This window comes from Ascaphus truei, chromosome 9, assembly GCF_040206685.1.
Source record: "Ascaphus truei isolate aAscTru1 chromosome 9, aAscTru1.hap1, whole genome shotgun sequence".
In the NCBI taxonomy this organism is placed as follows: Eukaryota; Metazoa; Chordata; class Amphibia; order Anura; family Ascaphidae; genus Ascaphus; species Ascaphus truei.
This window is the reverse complement of record NC_134491.1, coordinates 49,092,882-49,111,848: the sequence shown is the minus strand read 5'-3', so window position 1 is coordinate 49,111,848 and position 18,967 is coordinate 49,092,882. Positions and strand designations below refer to the sequence as shown.

The window sequence follows — 18,967 nt, the reverse complement described above, 5'->3', positions numbered from 1 at the left end:
AGAAAAGAACTAAAAAAAATAACAAAATCATCAAAAAGGTCACAAAATAATCCAGAAATACAACAAAATAACCTACAAATATACCAACATAAAAAAATCCAAATATACAAAAAAGGAAATATAACTAAAATATGATCCATATAAAAATATATATATATATATAACGAAATAAGAAATAAAATGCAGAAATATAACTAAATAACCTTGCATATAACAGGATATACCAGGGCACAACAATGGGGAGGACCCGCAAAATAACTAGAGATGAAAAAGATTCGGGTGAGAAGGTCTTAGAAAGAAACCACAATATCTGTCTCTAAAGCCAGATCATATACTGTGTGTGTGTGTGTGTGTGTGTGTGTGTGTGTGTGTGTGTGTGTGTGTGTGTGTGTGTGTGTGTGTGTGTATATATATATATATATATATATATATATACATACTTCTGTACCTGCGATTCCTGCAAAGAACTTTCCCATATTTCCTCCCAAATAAATCCGAATAATCCGATTTCTCCTGATTTTCCTGCCCTTTCTGGGGTTGGAAATGGGACAGTTTGTGTCACTTAATCTCGGGGACAATCTTCTTATCTTGTCAACTGTCATCTAGTGACATGTGTTTCTATGAAGTATAATAATGTATAATATATATATATATATATATAGTATGTAATAATGTATATTATATATATATAATAATGAATGTATATAATAGTGTGTGTATTTCTGCTTTATATATATATATATATATATATATATATATATATATATATATATATATATATATATATATATATATATATATATATATATAAATGTGTGTGTGTATTTCTGATATATATATATATATATATATATATATATATATATATTGTTACATCATTACATCCTGTTCACCTTTTTCTATCTGTCCTCTGTTTTAACACTTTAGTGAAGAAACCGAATTCAGTAACAAATCCTTATTTTCACGTTTTTATTTGTTGTATTATTATTATTATTATTATTACAATTGTAGGAATCCATGTTGTTACTTTGGATGTTACAGTATCTCTATCCTGCCTTCTTTCGGTTATAAAACATGCTCAGATAACCCCAGAATGAGGCATTTTAGGCTCTGGGCATTTTAACATTTTTTTTAATGAAGCAGCAAAAGCCCTTTTCTTCTCTTTTACCTTCTCTTTTACCTTCTCTTTTTTTCTTCTCTTTTTTTCTTCTCTTTTTTCCTTTTCTTTTTTCTTCTTGTTTTTCTTCTCTTTTTTTTTCTTTGTCAATCCTTTTTCGTTACATTTAATTCGTTTCTTGACTGTTTAAAGAATTCGATAATTGTTTAAATAGATGTTTCCCCTTTTTCACAAACCATTTTTGAAGAATTCAATTATTTTCCGTTTTCAGGACTCTATCTCCCTCTGTCTTTCTCTCCCTCTATCTCCCTCTGTCTTTCTCTCCCTCTGTCTCCCTCGGTCTTTCTCTCCCTCTGTCTCTCTCCCTCTTTTTCTCCCTCTTTCTCCCTCTGTCTTTTCTCTCTCTCTCTCCCCCCTCTCTGTCCTTTCTCTCTCCCCTTATCGCCTTTCTCTTTCTCTATCCCTCTTTCTCTCTCACACTCTCTCTCCTACTTTCCCCCTCTCTCTCTTTCTCCCCCCTCTCCCCCTCTCTCTCCCCTTTGTCCCTCTCTCCCTCTCCCCCACTTACCCCCCCCCCCACCTCTCTCCCTCTCTCCCCACTTACACCCCCCTCACCTCTCTCCCTCTCTCCCTCTCTCCCCACTTACCCCCCCCCCCCCCCTCTCCTCTCTCTCTCTCTATCTCTCTCTCCTTCTCTCTCTGGAGTTTGCTTGTTTCTTATCTGAGAATATTCTCCTGGGTTTGAATCAGCACCAAATTCTCCAAAAATTTTACACTGCAGAGAAATCTGTCATTAATTTGTCATTTTCTAATAATTATTTATAGCTGTTTCTATTTATTTGAAGATTTCTCCAAGCAAACAAAAACCCAAAGGATATATCTGAGATTTGTTTTTATTTGCAAATTTTCCGCATTTACCCAAAACTGAACGTTTGAATAAAATATTTTTTAAAGTAAATATTCCCAAATATCCAAATATAAAGATAATCAGAATTCCTGCTCTGTGAAAGCTGTAAAGAGCATAGAGTCAAATGCTGGAGATATATACACAATACGTGATCTATATGCTTGATGTAATGTAGATTTGAGAGGAGCATATATATGTATATGTGTGTGTGTGTGTGTGTGTATATATATATATTTATTATTATTTTATATATTTATTATTATTATTTATGTATATATATATATATATATATATATATATATATAATATATATATATATATATATATATATATATATATATATATATATATATATATATATATATATATATATATATATATATATATATATATATATATATATATATATATATATATATACATAGTGATATGAAACATGATTTGGAAACTGAATGATGTAGCGGGTGGGAAAGGTTTCTGGAAAACCATAATTCTTCATTTCCAAATATTTCACACACTTCTAGTCCATATCCACATTATCTGATTATTTTAAATTTGAGATAACCACATATTTAACTTCAATTATCATTTTAAATACGTAAAGCATTGGCTGATGTTTAGAATGAATAGAAACATGTTATATCGTGACATATTAAGCATGTTATATATACAGTGACACATTCAGCATGTTATACATACAGTGACACATAGCCTGTTTAAAGAGAGACATTATAGCATGTTTAACGTGTCAAAGTGGCACGTTTAGCATGTTACATAGTGACACATTACACACATGTTCGTGTATATAGATACCCAGCGCTTGGTGTTTATTCATTGTGTTCGATACCTGCCTCTGTATTATACTGTCTCTGTGCTAATAAGCACTATATATGGATGTACAGTATATATGGATGTACAATATATATGGATGTACAGCATATATGCATGTACAGTATATGTGACAGAATATGAAACGCAGGGAAGACATGAATATTTACTATCTGAATAAATACAACATGTATCCTGTGTAAGGGATTAAATGATAACATAATAATTATCTGAAATTATTCTAGGAAAATCTTGTCAGAAATTCTATTTCCCAGAAATGATTTGCCCCAAACCAGGGAAATTCTTCCGAATATTTCGCTTTAGGGATTAAATGATAACATAATAATTATCTGAAATTATTCTAGGAAAATCTTGTCAGAAATTCTATTTCCCAGAAATGATTTGCCCCAAACCAGGGAAATTCTTCCGAATATTTCGCTTTATGTCTCACGATTCCTATGGAGAAATTACTGACTTGAATACAAATGACGGAAAATCTTTTTTTTCCTTTCTCCTGACTCTGGAAGAAATAAATAGATTATTTTTTTTACATCATATGGTTTTGTGTATTAAATCCAGCACTAGGTATAGAAATATTAACATTTGACACGTTTTGCAAATGTGAATGAAAATATAACTTGTACAATAAATACATCGATAAACCGTATAAAAGGATTAAATCTATATGTCTTCTACAATAATTATATCTATGTACCTTTATATAATAATTAAATGTATATACCTTATTAAAGGATTACATCGATATAACTTCTACAATAATTATATATATATATATGTATATATATATATACCGTTATATAATAATTACATTTATATACCTTACAAAAGGATTACATCCATATAACTCCTACAATAATTATATATATACATATATATTTTTTTTATATATACCTTATATAATAATTAGATTTATATAAACCTTATACAGTACACGGATTACATCTATATAACTCCTACGATATATATATATATATATATATATATATATATATATATATACACCTTATATAATAATTACATTGATATACCTTATACAGTACAAGGATTACATCTATATAACTCAATAATTATATATATGTAGAAAAAACATATGTACTTTATATAATAACTACATCTGTATACTTTATACAATAATTGCATCTAAATACCATATATAATAATTACATCCAGAACGGGGTGCTTTGTTAGGAATACGTGGAGAAGTATTTGATGTTTTTGTTGATAGAATTATCGAGTTAAATAATTTTCTTTCAATCATTCCTACAATTATTATACTTCCAGAAATGCAATCTGGAGTTTTACCCTTAATCTTGGGATCTAATGAAATCCTATATCACGGGGTCTCGTGTGTGTGTGTGTGTGTGTGTGTGTGTGTGTGTGTGTGTGTGTGTGTATCCAGAATAATGAATTCATTTTTATTACCAAGGAGGGCCCTGAATCTAGAACCCGGGAGAGGACTTTCCTGTCACTCAGAGATGGGGTCCAGGGCTCAGGGTAATGGGGGGAGGGGTATGTGTGTGTGTATGTGTGTGTGTATATATATTCTGGGCAATTGTGGAAGTTGCAGTGAGGGGGTCCTTTAATTAAAGGGGCAGTGCCACTTGGAGCACAGAAGACTGAATCCTTCCTTTCCTCCCTGAGGTTATTGCGTCACTGGGGGGAGATTGTGGGACCCCCACTCTCTGCGGCCAGACACAAAGCTTCAGTTCCTTCTGATTAAAGCCGAACTGTCTAAATATGTTTCAAGAGCCCAGGATTTAACCCATTAGGCTCTTCTGTTCTATGAGAAGAGGAATACTGAAACGTCATCCTCTCTACAGTGTGGTGTGTGACGTCACTCCGGGGGTTGTGATGTCACAGTGCTTGTGAGTTATCACAGGAGGAGATCAGGCATAAATCCGGGGCTGTGCAGGACCTGGTCAGATGGTGGAACCTTATCTCTCTCCCATGTGAGAGTATGATAATAATGCTAATAATGCTAATAATGCTAATAATCATTACACACAGTGAATACTCTTTTTAATGCAATATTTACAGGTTCTGTTCTTTTAAGGTTAAAGCAACAAAACACGTGAAATCTGGTAATAACAATAATAATAATAATAATGTCAAAAAATCAGTTCTGTAATATTAGATGCAAGTGATTATTTGTATTTAAATTTTTATTCAACTTAATGCCATTTTGAATGAGTTTTAAAGCTTCCTGTGATCTCGATAGCAAGCTTTAGCCCACCAGCCCAGCAGTGCAAGATCTTTACAACACTTTCCTGTTTGATAATTTGTTGCCAATGTTCCCAGCAGTTTGAGCTGCAAACTATGACAATAGATAATGTTACCGCCATAATATCAGGATACATTGTAGCTGCTGAGTTACACTGACTGAAGGAGTAAAACTGAAAGGCGGCCATTATGTTAGGCACACAATTGATAGGATTTTTACAGATGTATAGTGGGAGCACTAAACGATTGCCCGCCTAGTTTGAGGATGTATAATTATACATTGGCACGTGCTTTACATGCAGAAGAAACGGGGGAACTTGTATTGCTGCTTTAAACCTTCACTGTGTTTATCCTTCTAACTTTGGTTTGGTGGGCTGTGTGTTTCCCCACTCAGAGGGTAACCGCATGACAAGGTGCCTTAGGAAATTACAACAGGGTCAGCGGGTCAGGAGGGATGGGTCAGGGTTAGGAGGGATGGGTCAGGGTTAGGGATATGGGTCAGGGTTAGGAGGGATGGGTCAGGGTTAGGGAAAGGGGTCAGGGTAAGGGGGGATGGGTCTGGGTTAGGAGGGATGGGTCAGGATGAGGAGGGGTGGGTCTGGGTTAGGGGGGTGGGTCAGGGTTAGAAGGGGTGGGTCTGGGGTTGGAGGGATGGGTCAGGGTTAGGAGAGATGGGTCAGGATGAGGAGGGGTGGGTCTGGGTTAGGGGGGGTGGGTCAGGGTTAGAAGGGATGGGTCTGGGATTGGAGGGATGGGTCAGGGTTAGGAGGAATGGATCTGGGTTAGGGGGGTGGGTCAGGGTTAGAAGGGGTGGGTCTGGGGTTGGAGGCATGGGTCAGGGTTAGGAGGGATGGGTCAGGGTGAGGGGGTATGGGTCAGGGTTAGGAGGGATGGGTCAGGGTGAGGGGGTATGGGTCAGGGTTAGGAGGGATGGGTAAGGGTGTGAGGGGGGGATTGGTCAGGGTTAGGAGGGATGGGTCAGGGTGAGGGGGGGATGGGTCAGGGTTAGGAGGGATGGGTCAGGGTTAGGAGGGATGGGTCAGGGGTAGGAGGGATGGGCCAGGGTTATGAGGGATGGGTCAGGGTTAGGAGGGGTGGGTCGGGGTTAGGAGGGATGGGTCAGGGTGAGGGGGGGTTGTGTCAGGGTGAGGGGAGGATGGGTCTGGGTTAGGAGGGGTGGGTCAGGGTTAGGGTGAGGGTGGGATGGGTCAGGGTTAGGGGGGATTGGTCAGGGTTATGAGGGATGGGTCAGGGTGAGGGGGGATGGGTCAGGGTGAGGGGGGGTCGGGTCAGGGTGAGGGGGGGGTCAGGGTGAGGGTGGTTTGGGTCAGGGTTAAGAGGGATGGGTTAGGGGGGTGGATCAGGTTTTGATGGGATGGGGTGGGGCGACTGTTCCATCTCTATCTGTGTATGATAAAGTTATTCTGTAAGCTTCCCTTTTAACAGATAAGGGGTATCAGAACGTGCTTGGTATTATCTGCCATTTAAGTCTATAAAGCTCTGATATCCCTCATGAGAGCTTTCTGAATCTCCCCAAAGTCACTAAGTGCCCATGTCACAATCAGTGTATCAGGGGCTGCTAGGGAGTGATGTATATTTATGGAACAACAGAAGTTTGCAGAGAGGTCACTGCACCCGACATTGTAATGAAACAGCAATAGTTATTATTCCTGCATAACACACACACACACACACACACACACACACACACACACACACACACACACACACACACACACACACACACACACACACACACACACACACACACACACACACACACACACACACACACACACACACACACACACACACACACACTTTCTGTTTGATTCTTGCAGACTCAGAAGATGTTTCTTCCAGTGACAGAAAACTTCCCAAATCCTTAAATCAGAGCAAGAAACGCAAGAAGAGACGGCACAGGTACAAGGGCAACTTGTGTGACACATGATAGGGGCACAGAGGGGCTCAGGACCCCCGTACCCATCTCCGTTACAGGAGCTGCATCTTATGCTGAGACCATCCCCTCTGTTACTGAGTATCAGTGATGCTGAGGCGGGAGTAGGGGAGATTATAGGGTACAGATTGGGGTCAGCGAAGGTGGAAACTGTGACTGTAGCACCAATATATTCATATCTCTCTATACATACATACTATGCACACGCGCACACACACACACACACACGCACGCACACGCACACGCACACGCACACACGCACGTTCTTGTATATCGCTGCTAGTTTTAAATAGCGCTTTACATAGACATTTTGCAGGCGCAGGTCCCTGCCCCGTGGAGCTTACAATCCATGATTTTGGTGCCTGAGGCACAGGGAGATAAAGTGACTTGCCCAAGGTCACAAGGAGCCGACACCGGGAATAGAACCAGGTTCCCCTGCTTCACACTCAGCACCAGCCAGTGTCTTTACTCACTGGGGTTGGAGGCATGGGTCAGGGTTAGGAGGGATGGGTCAGGGTGAGGGGGTATGGGTCAGGGTCAGGGTATGGCTCCTTCTCCAGGCGTGTGTATATACACGCAAAGATCACAGGAAGAATCCAATACCCCTGGCGGTTGTGCCGTGATGTTCCTGCTGTATGTTGCATGTATGGTACATACAATGTGTGTTGTGAACATATGTATATCAGCTGTTACATGTGATGGTCTTTGCTCTCTCAGGACAATCTTCACCTCTTACCAGCTGGAGGAACTGGAGAAGGCTTTCAACGAAGCGCATTACCCTGATGTGTACGCCAGGGAGATGCTGGCCATGAAAACTGAGCTTCCCGAGGACAGGATACAGGTACAGGGCACCCCCCTCCCATTCCCCAGTACCCCTCATTCTCCAGCACCCCCCTCCCATTCCCCAGCACCCCTCATTCTCCAGCACCCCCCTCCCATTCCCCAGCACCCCTCATTCTCCAGAACCCCCCTCCCATTCCCCAGCACCCCTCATTCTCCTGCATCCCCCTCCCATTCCCCAGCACCCCTCATTCTCCAGCACTCCCCTCCCATTCCCCAGCAACCCTCATTATCCAGCACCCCTCATTCTCTAGCACCCACCTCCCATTCTTCAGCACCCCTCATTCTCCAGCACCCCTCATTCTCCAGCACCCCCTTCCCATTCCCCAGCACCCCTCATTCTCCAGCACCCCCCTCCCATTCCCCAGCACCTCTCATTCTCCAGGACCCCCCCTCCCATTCCACAGCACCCCTCATTCTCCAGGACCCCCCCCCCTCCCATTCCCAAGAACCCCTCATTCTCCAGGACACCCCCTCCCATTCCCCAGCACCCCCTCCCATTCCCCAGCACACCTCATTCTCCGGCATCCCCTCCCATTCCCCAGAACCCCTCATTCTCCAGCACCCCCCCTCCCATTCCCAGAACCCCTCATTCTCCAGGACACCCCCTCCCATTCCCCAGCACCCTTCATTCTCCGGCACCCCCTCCCATTCTCCAGCACCCCTCATTCTCCAGGACCCCCCCTCCCAAACCCCAGTACCCCTCATTCTCCAGCACCCCCTCCCATTCTCCAGCACCCCTCATTCTCCAGGACCCCCCCTCCCAAACCCCAGTACCCCTCATTCTCCAGCACCCCCCTCCCATTCTCCAGCACTCCTCATTCTCCAGGACCCCCCCTCCCAAACCCCAGCACCCCTCATTCTCCAGCACCCCCTCTCATTCCCCAGCACCCCTCATTCTCCAGCACCCCCTCCCATTCCCCGGCACCCCTCATTCTCCGGCACTCCCCTCCCATTCCCCAGCACCTTTCATTCTCCAGGACCCCCCCTCCCATTCCCCAGCACCCTTCATTCTCCAGGACCCCGTCTCCCATTCCCCAGCACCCTCATCCTACAGGACCCCCTCCCATTCCCCAGCACCCCTCATTCTCCAGCTCCCCCCACCCATTCCCCAGCACCTCTCATTCTCCAGGACACCCCCCCTCTCATTCCCCAGCACCCCTCATTCTCCAGGACCCCTCCTCCCATTCCCCAGCACCCCTCATTCTCCATCACCTCCGCCCTCCCATTTCCCAGAACCCCCTTCCCTCATCCCCCAGCACCTTCTCTGAGGGATAGAGAAGCTGATATGGGCCTAGATACACCCCCTTCCCTCTCAAACCCCCTCTTCCCTCTCACCACCACATCCCGCTCACCCCTCTTTCCTCTCAAACTCCCCTTCCCTCTCAATCCCCCTCTTCCCTCTAATGCCTCTTCAGTCTCACCACCACTTCCTGCTCGCCCCTCTTCCCTCTCACCCCCTCTTCCCTTTCACCCCCCTCTTCCCTTTCACCACCTCTTCTTCTCTCTCACCCCCTCTTCCCTTTTACCACCCCTCATCCCTCTCATCTCCCCTCACACCTCTTCCCTCTTCACCCCGTTCCCTCTCTTCCCCCTCTCTCCTTTCACCCCTCGCCCCCTTCCTTCTTCCTCTAACCCCCTTCTTCCACCCCACTTTTCTCTCCCACCCCCTCTTCCTCCTCACCACCTCGCCCCACTTTTCCCTATCCAATCACTCAACCCCCTCCTCACCCGTCTTCCCCCTCACCGCCTCACTCCCTCTTCCACCACACTCTTCCCCCTCACCACCATCTTCTCCCTCACCCCTCCTTCCGCCTCACCCTTCTTCTCCCTCACCACCCTCTACCCTCTCCCATACCTCTATTCCCAATCACACCCCTCTTAACACCTCTTACACCCCTCTTCCCTCACACCCCTCTTCTCTCTCACGCCTCCCTCTTCCCACTCAAAACACCCCTCTTCCCTCTCCCACCCCATTTCCCTCTCTCACCCCCCTGACCCTCCTCACTCCCTCTTCCTCCCACCACTCTCTTCTCCCTCTCCCACCCTTTTCCCTCTCACGCCCCCACTTCCCTCACATCCACTTTCCTCTCACGCACCTGTTCCCTCTCATCCCCTCTTCTCTCTCACGGCCCCCCTCTTACCTCTCACTCCCCCTCTTGGTTCTCATCCCCCTCTTCTCCCTCACCCCCTCTTCTCTCTCACCCACTCCTCTTCCCTCAATCCCCTTCCCTCTCATCCCATCACATCACATGCCACCCCTCTTCCCTCTCCCACACCTCTTCCGCCTCACCCCTCTTCCCCTTCTCACCCTCCCCTCTTCCCTCTCACGCCCCTCTCCCCTCACATCCACTTCCCTCTCAACACCCTCACCCCCCCACTTTGGTCTCACCACTGTCTTCCCTCTCATCCCGCATCTTCCTTCTTCACTCTCACCCCCTCTTCCTTCTTACCCCCTCACTCCCCTCTTCCACCCTATTCCCCCTCTCACCTCCTTCCGCCTCACCCCCTTTCCTTTCCCAATCCCTCCATCTTCCCTCTCACAGCCCCCTCTTCCCTCATCCCCTTCCCTCATCCCCTTCCCTCTTGCAGCCCCCTCTTCCCTCATCCCCTTCCCTCTCGCAGCCCCTCTTCCCTCATCCCCTTCCCTCTCGCAGCCCCCTCTTCCCTCATCCCCTTCCCTCTCGCAGCCCCTCTTCCCTCATCCCCTTCCCTCTCGCAGCCCCCTCTTCCCTCATCCCCTTCCCTCTCGCAGCCCCCTCTTCTCTCATCCCCTTCCCTCTCGCAGCCCCCTCTTCCCTCATCCCCTTCCCTCTCGCAGCCCCCTCTTCCCTCATCCCCTTCCCTCTCGCAGCCCCCTCTTCCCTCATCCCCTTCCCTCTCGCAGCCCCCTCTTCCCTCATACCCTTCTCTCTCGCAGCCCCCTCTTCCCTCATCCCCTTCCCTCTCGCAGCCCCCTCTTCCCTCATCCCCTTCCCTCTCGCAGCCCCCTCTTCCCTCATACCCTTCTCTCTCGCAGCCCCCTCTTCCCTCATCCCGCCCCCTTCTCTCAGCCCCCCCCTTCTATCATGTCCCCTTCTTCCCTCTCACGCACTCCCTCTTCCCTTACGTCCCCTTCCCTCTTGTCACCCACCGCCTCCTCTTCCCTCACCCCCTCTACTCTCACCCCCTTTTCTCTTCCCCCCCCCCCACCCCACATCTCCTCCTATGCTGCTGAGTGAAATCTTTCGGTGATTGATAAATTATTAGAGAATCTCGTTAATGTGCTAATGACCTCATCAGACTCTGGAGCCGTCCCGACTAATTAGTTAAATGGGAGGAAGTGTTTTGTTGTGAGAAATGCTAGAGATAGGATAATCGCAGCATTAATTAGCACAGGTCAATGGCGGAGCCCCCAAGCCGAGCGGATTTAATTTCCCCAGGTATTTCAGGAGCATCGATTCAACTTAAAATGAAGTGATTTTTCAATCATGGTCGGGGATCCCGACTTTCTCCGGCTCATCCCGAGGAGGGGACAGCGTCGGGACGAGAGAGGGTGGCAGAGGGGGAGACATTTATAATGATGTAGGACCCTCTTTTAAAAAGATTCTGGGGTCTATTTATTAAGACCAGTGCAAAACATATTGATTTTAATGGGATTTCTTCCTTGGGAAGTCAGGTGCAGTTTGGCAGCCGGGAGAGTTTGATAAACAGACCATTTTGGGGGGATTATGTATTGCACCGCTGGTCCCTAACGTGGCATTTCCTGCACCTGTGATGCGCCACGGTCCTTCCCACGTCTTCTCCGCCTGACTCTGGGATTCACGGGCTGGGCACAGGAGACAGAACACTTAATGCTGCTTATTTGGGGATTAAAGAGCTCTGCTATCTATCTATCTATCTATCTATCTATCTATCTATCTATCTATCTATCTATCTATCTATTGCAAGGCAGGGTGGCTGCACACATTAGGTAGAGTTACCTGTACAGACAGATATGGTGCAAGGTAGAAAGTGGCTAATTATAACTCTATAAGGATCACAGCCCACGGGGTAAATGTTTGCGTGTCGGACTTAATACTTTATTTATTTTTTGTACTTCTGTGCTGTACTGGTATTTTGGATTACAGCTGTGATCCTTAGAGACACACACACACTAACACGCACACACACGCACTAACACACACACTCGAAAGAGGACAGAAACTCACAGGCATCTTTAAAACTTTTGGTTTATTTTTTATTTTTTTATTCACAGCGTCAGTGTTTGGGTCCCTGTAAGAGACCGTGAGAAACCTTATATACACCTCACTCCATATACCAGAGAAAATGGATCTAAACTATCTGGGTACCTGAAACAGCTATCCCCAGTGTTAACAGATTTACAGTAAGGGCAGTAACAATGTGGAATTCATTACCCATGGAGACTGTGATGGCAGATACAATAGATATCTTCAAATACAGGTTGGACATCTTTTTTTAGAAAGGAAAGGTATACAGTGATATACCTAATAAGTAAACATGGGAAGGATGGTGATCCAGGGAGTAATCTGATTTTTGTCATTATTGGAGTCAGGAAGGAATTTAATTTTTTAATTTTCCCCTTATGAGATATCATTGGATGATGTGACACTGGGGTTGTGTGTTTGCCTTCCTCTGGATCAATATACAGTAAGTACGGATATAGGATAAAGTATCTGTCATCTAAATTTAACATAGGTTGATCTATCTTTTTTTCAACCTCATCTACTATGATCCCTGAAGTGAAAAAAATTGAAAAGTGTCAAATGAATGCACAATAAACCAAATAAAGTATGATGTATGATTATTACCCAAGCACCAAAATGAATATAAAAACAAATATTTAACAAATCTCAAAAATAAAAAAACAACACAACTGTGGAAACAGACACTACACCTAAGAAACAAATACATTATCCAAGTGTACGATACAATAAAACTTATCAGGGCTGTATGAAAAAGTATTTACAGAAAGTTTCACAGGAAGGACGGCTGCTAGTGAGAGATATCAGAAAGAAACGTACAAAGGGAACAATATTCCGTACAAATTAAAGGCAACAGATCAGATAACACGTCTGCAAACGCACAACTGCACAACCAGATCTGTAGTTGTGTGCCTGGTGTTGGGAGGGAATGTAGACAGGACTGGCTCAGTGGACGATACTGGAATCGCAGACATCCTGAACGTCAGTTCACATATCATCGGCGCGTTGAAGATGCCTCAATGTAATGCAGGGGGGCTCAACTCCACTCCTCAAGATCCCCCCCCAGCAGGCCAGGTTATCCCAGCTTCAGCACAGGTGGCTCAGTCGATTGAGCCACCTGTGCTGAAGCAGGGACTGATTGAGCCACCTGTGCTGAAGCAGGGACTGATTGAGCCACCTGTGCTGCACCAGGGATATCACGAAAACCTGACCTGTTAAGCGGTCTTGAGGACTGGAGTTGAGCCCCCCGATGTAATGTCTCCCCCGTAAACAGCGGCAGCCACCAAGTTCAATACAGGCTGAAGAAACGCAGGTAATTCCGGCTTCATTAACTAACCGAGACCGGAAAAGAGATTCTAAGTCCCCAACGTATAGTTAAAAGTCACTCGAATAATGGACAATGCACAGCTGACAATACAGGGAAATCATTTCCAAGTATACATCCAAATATCAAGGACTCTACAATCACGGATAGTAAAGTCAAACCGCGCTCTTGCTTCCTAACAGGATCTTGAAGTAGATCAACTCTTCCCTCTTGCAGCTGATGCGGCGTGAAGGTAACCCTCCTCCACAGGTCCCGTCGCAGGATGGCTCCAAACGCCGGGCAGCAGCAGAAAATGGAACACAAAAGCGCACCAAGGGTCAAGATTTAATTAAAACAATTGAATAATAACAATAAAAACTTACATAGTGGGGTAAGTATGTCCAGTAGAGCAGTGCAGAGGAGAGCAGTCCTGGGGGTGTCCTGGGCACAGGGAGATGGTGCTGAGGCTTACAGGGTAGACCCTCGCGCTGGGGCTGCCTGGCTCGGCACCACGTTGCTCTTCCTTCCGGGTTGCAGCTCTTGCAGGACCCGTGGGACCCTTAGATGGTAGCCCCCCTCAAATGCCGGTTCCCAAAGAAAATTACTCCGGCGTACCGAAGAGTCTCTAGATGTTTGTGGGACTGCTGAGGCTTGGTACACTAGTGGACTGGTTCCCAATAACGCTGTAGGGCTTTCGCAACGCGTTTCACACGGAGTTGTGCTTCATCAGGCGCGGGTCTACCCTGTAAGCCTCAGCACCATCTCCCTGTGCCCAGGACACCACCAGGACTGCTCTCCTCTGCACTGCTCTACTGGACATACTTACCCCACAATGTAAGTTTTTATTGTTATTATTCAATTGTTTTAATTAAATCTTGACCCTTGGTGCGCTTTTGTGTTCCATTTTCTGATTCTACAATCACAGCCCCCATCTTGGCGGCACAACACTGCAGACCCCCGGTGCGGACAGCTGGACAGCGCGATGAAGATGGTCGATATTTATAACTTCAACTCGGATAAAAGATAACAAATTGTCGGCAACATAAGAAGCTATTTTCCGACTGTACATACACACATCCACCTCCAGGGGGCGACCTCGGTCCATGGGCCAGAATGTAATGGCATAGTTCTCCTGACTTCGGATGCTGACCGGAGGTATAAGGGTCATTAATATTGAAGAATCCAGTACGGCAGCACCAGGGTATAATGTCCCATGAATTGTGCTGTACTGTCCCAGTATATGAAATAATACTGTACTGTAACTGTCAGTTATTCACTTTATTTGGGGTATTATGTATTACACTTACCATCCTTGGTGTTGATCTGGGATAGCGGTTTCCAGATACCCCCCTCCCCCGGGTAAATATGTAGCAGGCGTTATTGCAACCGCTAGCGCATTAGCCCCGCCCCCTTTGCACACACAGCTAGTGCACTTACGCTGGAGGTTGCTCCGCGCAGGCGTGTCGTGCGCCTCTCACCGCAACACGCCAACGGGAACGATAACGGCTGCTACGTGTCGTTCTGCTCACTTGTCTCTGGTATACGGAGTGAGGCGTATATAAGGTTTCTCGCTGCGGCCTCTCACAGGGAGCCACACGCTGACGCCAAGAATAAAACTTGTTGCACTTTTTTATGATGCCTGAAAGTTCCTTTAATCTTTTAAGAGATATGTAGCCCCGGTCTTCTTTTGAACTCATTGACCCCCCTCCGCGAGTGCCGAGCGGTTGCGGGTGCCGCCGGAGGCAGTGACAGACCCGCCGGCACTTCGCAAGGGTGGGGGCCAGTGCAGGGAGCGCTCGGCGCCCCTGAAGCTCCGGCGGCGCACCCGGCTAGCGGGGGCCGCCACGACACGTTGCGCGAGCGTTGGAGAGATCACGCATGCGCAGGGTTAGTGCAGGGAGCCGTGCGCTGTTCCCTGATGCGGGCGGTTGCCGGGGACGCGAGCGGCCCGTTGTTAGGGCCGCGATCGCGTTGCCGAGGTCCCGGCAGCTCGGGGAACAGGGCGCCGCCATTGCGCGATAGTTCGCGCATGCGCAGTGACAAACAGGGGCAGGAAAGGGAAGCTTGGGGGAGAAGCCAGGCTAGAGAGAGGGGTTCTGGAAGGTAAAGGAGGAGGGTGTATGCGTGCAGGGGGTCCGTGACCCGCCTGTATAGGCTAGCTTTACCCCGCAGGCCCTTAGGAGAAACCCCTGAGCCACAGTAGGTTGCTGTGCTGCAGGGACGCCCAAAGTGGTAGCGATCAGTCACCTTACTGTGTAGACAGTTAGGGACAAGCGTGCGGAGCAGGTTTGCTGGTGAGCTGCTTGGGACCAGACAGCTGCACTGCGGACATCAAAGACAAGCAAGGATTCGGCTGATCCTTTTCGAAGCATTACCGGTCACCGCCGTGACCGGAAGGTATTTACATTAAGTGCACCAACACCGGTCAACAGGCGCTGATCCCGCCTTAGGCGTAACTCTTTGAGGACACTAGTGAGTGACCAAAGGCCTAATACACTGAGTTATTCTAGCTACTAGCGCAAGGACACGGTGTGTGGGGCACGCGGTGGCGGGACCCGGACATACTCATTAAGAGCGTGGCTGAGCCACTACTGTACAGAACAATACTCATTAAGAGCGTGGCCGAGCCACTCACGTTATAAGGACATTATCATTTAGCTGCGTTAAGGTTATATTGCATTATAGGAAATGTGTAAGTGTTACCCCAGGCTCCCAGCTAGCAGAGGCTCAGATCTCCTGGAGCCGCAGGTGTTATACAGTGACCAGTAGTTCCTTTGGGAGGGTTCAGAAAAAGGGCTACATTTGTAGGCGCTGTTGAGATATCAGACCTGGGGTGGCCGGTAATTTTTTTTTCTAAATTGTTCTATTTTTGTTTCGCCATGGGGAAGCCCTCAAGGCGGAAGAGGCCACGTGCTGACTTCCCGGACGCACGGGAAAATGTTGCAAACAGTTATCTGGGACTGGTGGGAAATCCGAGCCCCGCCCCCACAATAGGAGGGAGCACAGTGCGCAGCAATCAGCGATTTCTGTTCCCCCTAAGGAAAGTACGGGATGCAGAGAAGAACACCCCTGGCTGTATAGAGTCATATGGTCCCCACGTTCAGTATTGCCAATAGCATTATGCCCGTGTGCGTTCAGAGACTGGGAGGTGACTGGTGGCTGGGCAGACAGGTCATCTAGGTTACCGATAGCGCTCACGAGGACATTGGTAGATGGGGAAGAATGGATGCACTGTGGCCTGAGTGAATGTGATTGCCCCGTCGGTGAATTGACCCGAGGGCCCGAGTGTCCTGACTGTGCGGCGCAGTTCCTGCAACCCAAACTGCCGCAGCCTACAGAACCGCCAGAGGGAGAGGACACTGTTGCGGAAACGGATTATTCTTCCCCTGAGAAGGAGATAGGCTGCCAGGGGTTACACCCTAATGTGTATGTGCCCTGGCAAGCGCCAGCAATAGATGACGTTGTGCTAGTGTGCCCCTGCCTGCAAGAAGCCCATGCACAGGGAGCCGTCCTGTCTCAGCTACCGCTCGACTTCAAGGAAATCGAGGTGGACGGAGAACTGGGTATCCAGTGTTTTAGCCCCTCTTGTGACTGTTCTAGAGGTGCACTGGCGTGAGAGGCCCAATGTGAGTGTTGCGTTCTTAAAGCCTATCATACCCCTGCCTCCGGAACCAACCGATGAAGAGGAGGCGCCTGATGTCTCTACCCAGGCGGTTGAAGCCGCTGCTAGTCCACTTACCTCAGTTGTGGAGGGCCCGTGTGTCCAAGGGGATATTCTAGACTCAGGTTCAGAGACGGATCCGCTGAAGGCAGAGTCACAGATGTTGGAACCCCAGATGTCGGTTCCAGACACGGTTCCCGAGCAGGAACCACAGAGCCCAGAACCGCCGATTCCGGAATCACAGGGTAAGGTGTCTATACCCCCATCTTCTTTTAGTGATTCCAGCGACCAACCACTCGTGGTGATGTGCCTGCCGGCGGACCACCCTAGTGAAGTCACCGAGTCAACTATCTCAGCTGATACAGAGCCTGTTGTGGGTCCGTGTGCCCTAGAGGAGGTGTATCCGAATGCTGCGGACCCTGCTGTGGGCCCGTGTGCCCGGCAACGGCCAGTCCGACCTACCACCGAGGTACCAGCGGTCCCAGGCTTGGGATCAGTACCTGGGGACGACGACAAGGGTGAGTTGACTGCCCCAGGGGTGTCGGGTGTGAGCTCCCCGGTGATCGCGGAGCCTGGCGGCTCCGAAGGTAGGGTCACCCGGGCGATGGGCTCACCTCATCATCACGTCCTGGCGGAGGTGTCCCCCTTAGAAGATAGCTGTCCAGTGGTGCGAGTGGACCTGTACCTACCGCCCATCGTCCAGGCGAAGATAACCGCTCCTGATCTGAGTGTGAGCCCGTGCTCTCCAACTTAAGTGGTCCCAGGACTGGGATCCAACGCTCCCGAGGTTCCAGCAAGTACGTAGACTGCCCCAGAAGTGCCGGGGACAGGTCCCGAGACAGCCAAGGTGGGAACTGACAGCGTCCCCGAGGATCTGTTGGCCACCATGAATCACGGCAGTGGTAAGGTATCTACCCTTTACCTCCTGCCGGGTGAACCCGAGATGGTGAGGAGAGAGACATTGTATATTGCTCGCTTCCCCGTGGACGCTTCGCCAGTTTGTAGGGACAAAGACTTTGTGAATAAGGATTCAGGGAAGGTTGCCTCCTTTAAGCCCAAAAACGAGCGCTCCATTCACCATGTAGTGGACCGCGGGAAAGGTCCTGGTCTCCTGGCCTACCGCATCTATGCCGCGGATGGTCGGGTAAAGGCCTGGTTAAGAGACACTGTGCTATTCCTTCTACGAGGGGGAGGAAGTAGCACGGAACTGGTGAGCTGCTTGGGACCAGACAGCTGCACTGCAGACATCAAAGACAAGCAAGGATTCGGCTGATCCTTTTCGAAGCATTACCGGTCACCGCCGTGACCGGAAGGTATTTACATTAAGTGCACCAACACCGGTCAACAGGCGCTGATCCCGCCTTAGGCGTAACTCTTTGGGGACACTAGTGAGTGACCAAAGGCCTAATACACCGAGTTATTCTAGCTACTAGCGCAAGGACACGGTGTGTGGGGCACGCGGTGACGGGAAAGGACAAACTCATTAAGAGCGTGGCTGAGCCACTACTGTACAGAACAATACTCATTAAGAGCGTGGCCGAGCCACTCACGTTATAAGGACATTATCATTTAGCTGCGTTAAGGTTTTATTGCATTATAGGAAATGTGTAAGTGTTACCCCAGGCTCCCAGCTAGCGGAGGCTCAGATCTCCTTTGGGAGGGTTCAGAAAAAGGGCTACAGATATATATATATATTACTGGCACGACACTAAATTAGGGCAAAAGATACTTTTATTGCATCCATATTGCACACGGCCACGGTTTCGGTCCCCAGGGGGGGACCTTCTTCAGGGTGGAAACGCCAGACCTGTGTGCCTCCTGGAAAGGCTCTTTACCCATGTGTGCGGCCATTTTGTTGATGTGTGTGTGTGTGTATATATATACACACACACACACACACACACACAC

General features: G+C 47.7%; 1 protein-coding gene across 2 annotated transcripts in view; it reads left to right on the top strand.

The window, feature by feature from the left end:
* VSX2 (visual system homeobox 2) overlaps nucleotides 1-18,967 on the top strand; it is a 33,420-nt gene that overhangs the window by 1,458 nt on the left and 12,995 nt on the right. For both annotated transcript variants that reach the window (XM_075614731.1, XM_075614730.1), the window contains exons 2-3: nucleotides 6,935-7,016; nucleotides 7,768-7,891. In XM_075614731.1, the coding sequence (XP_075470846.1) occupies nucleotides 6,935-7,016; nucleotides 7,768-7,891 (206 nt within the window). The remainder of the gene's footprint in view (nucleotides 1-6,934; nucleotides 7,017-7,767; nucleotides 7,892-18,967) is intronic.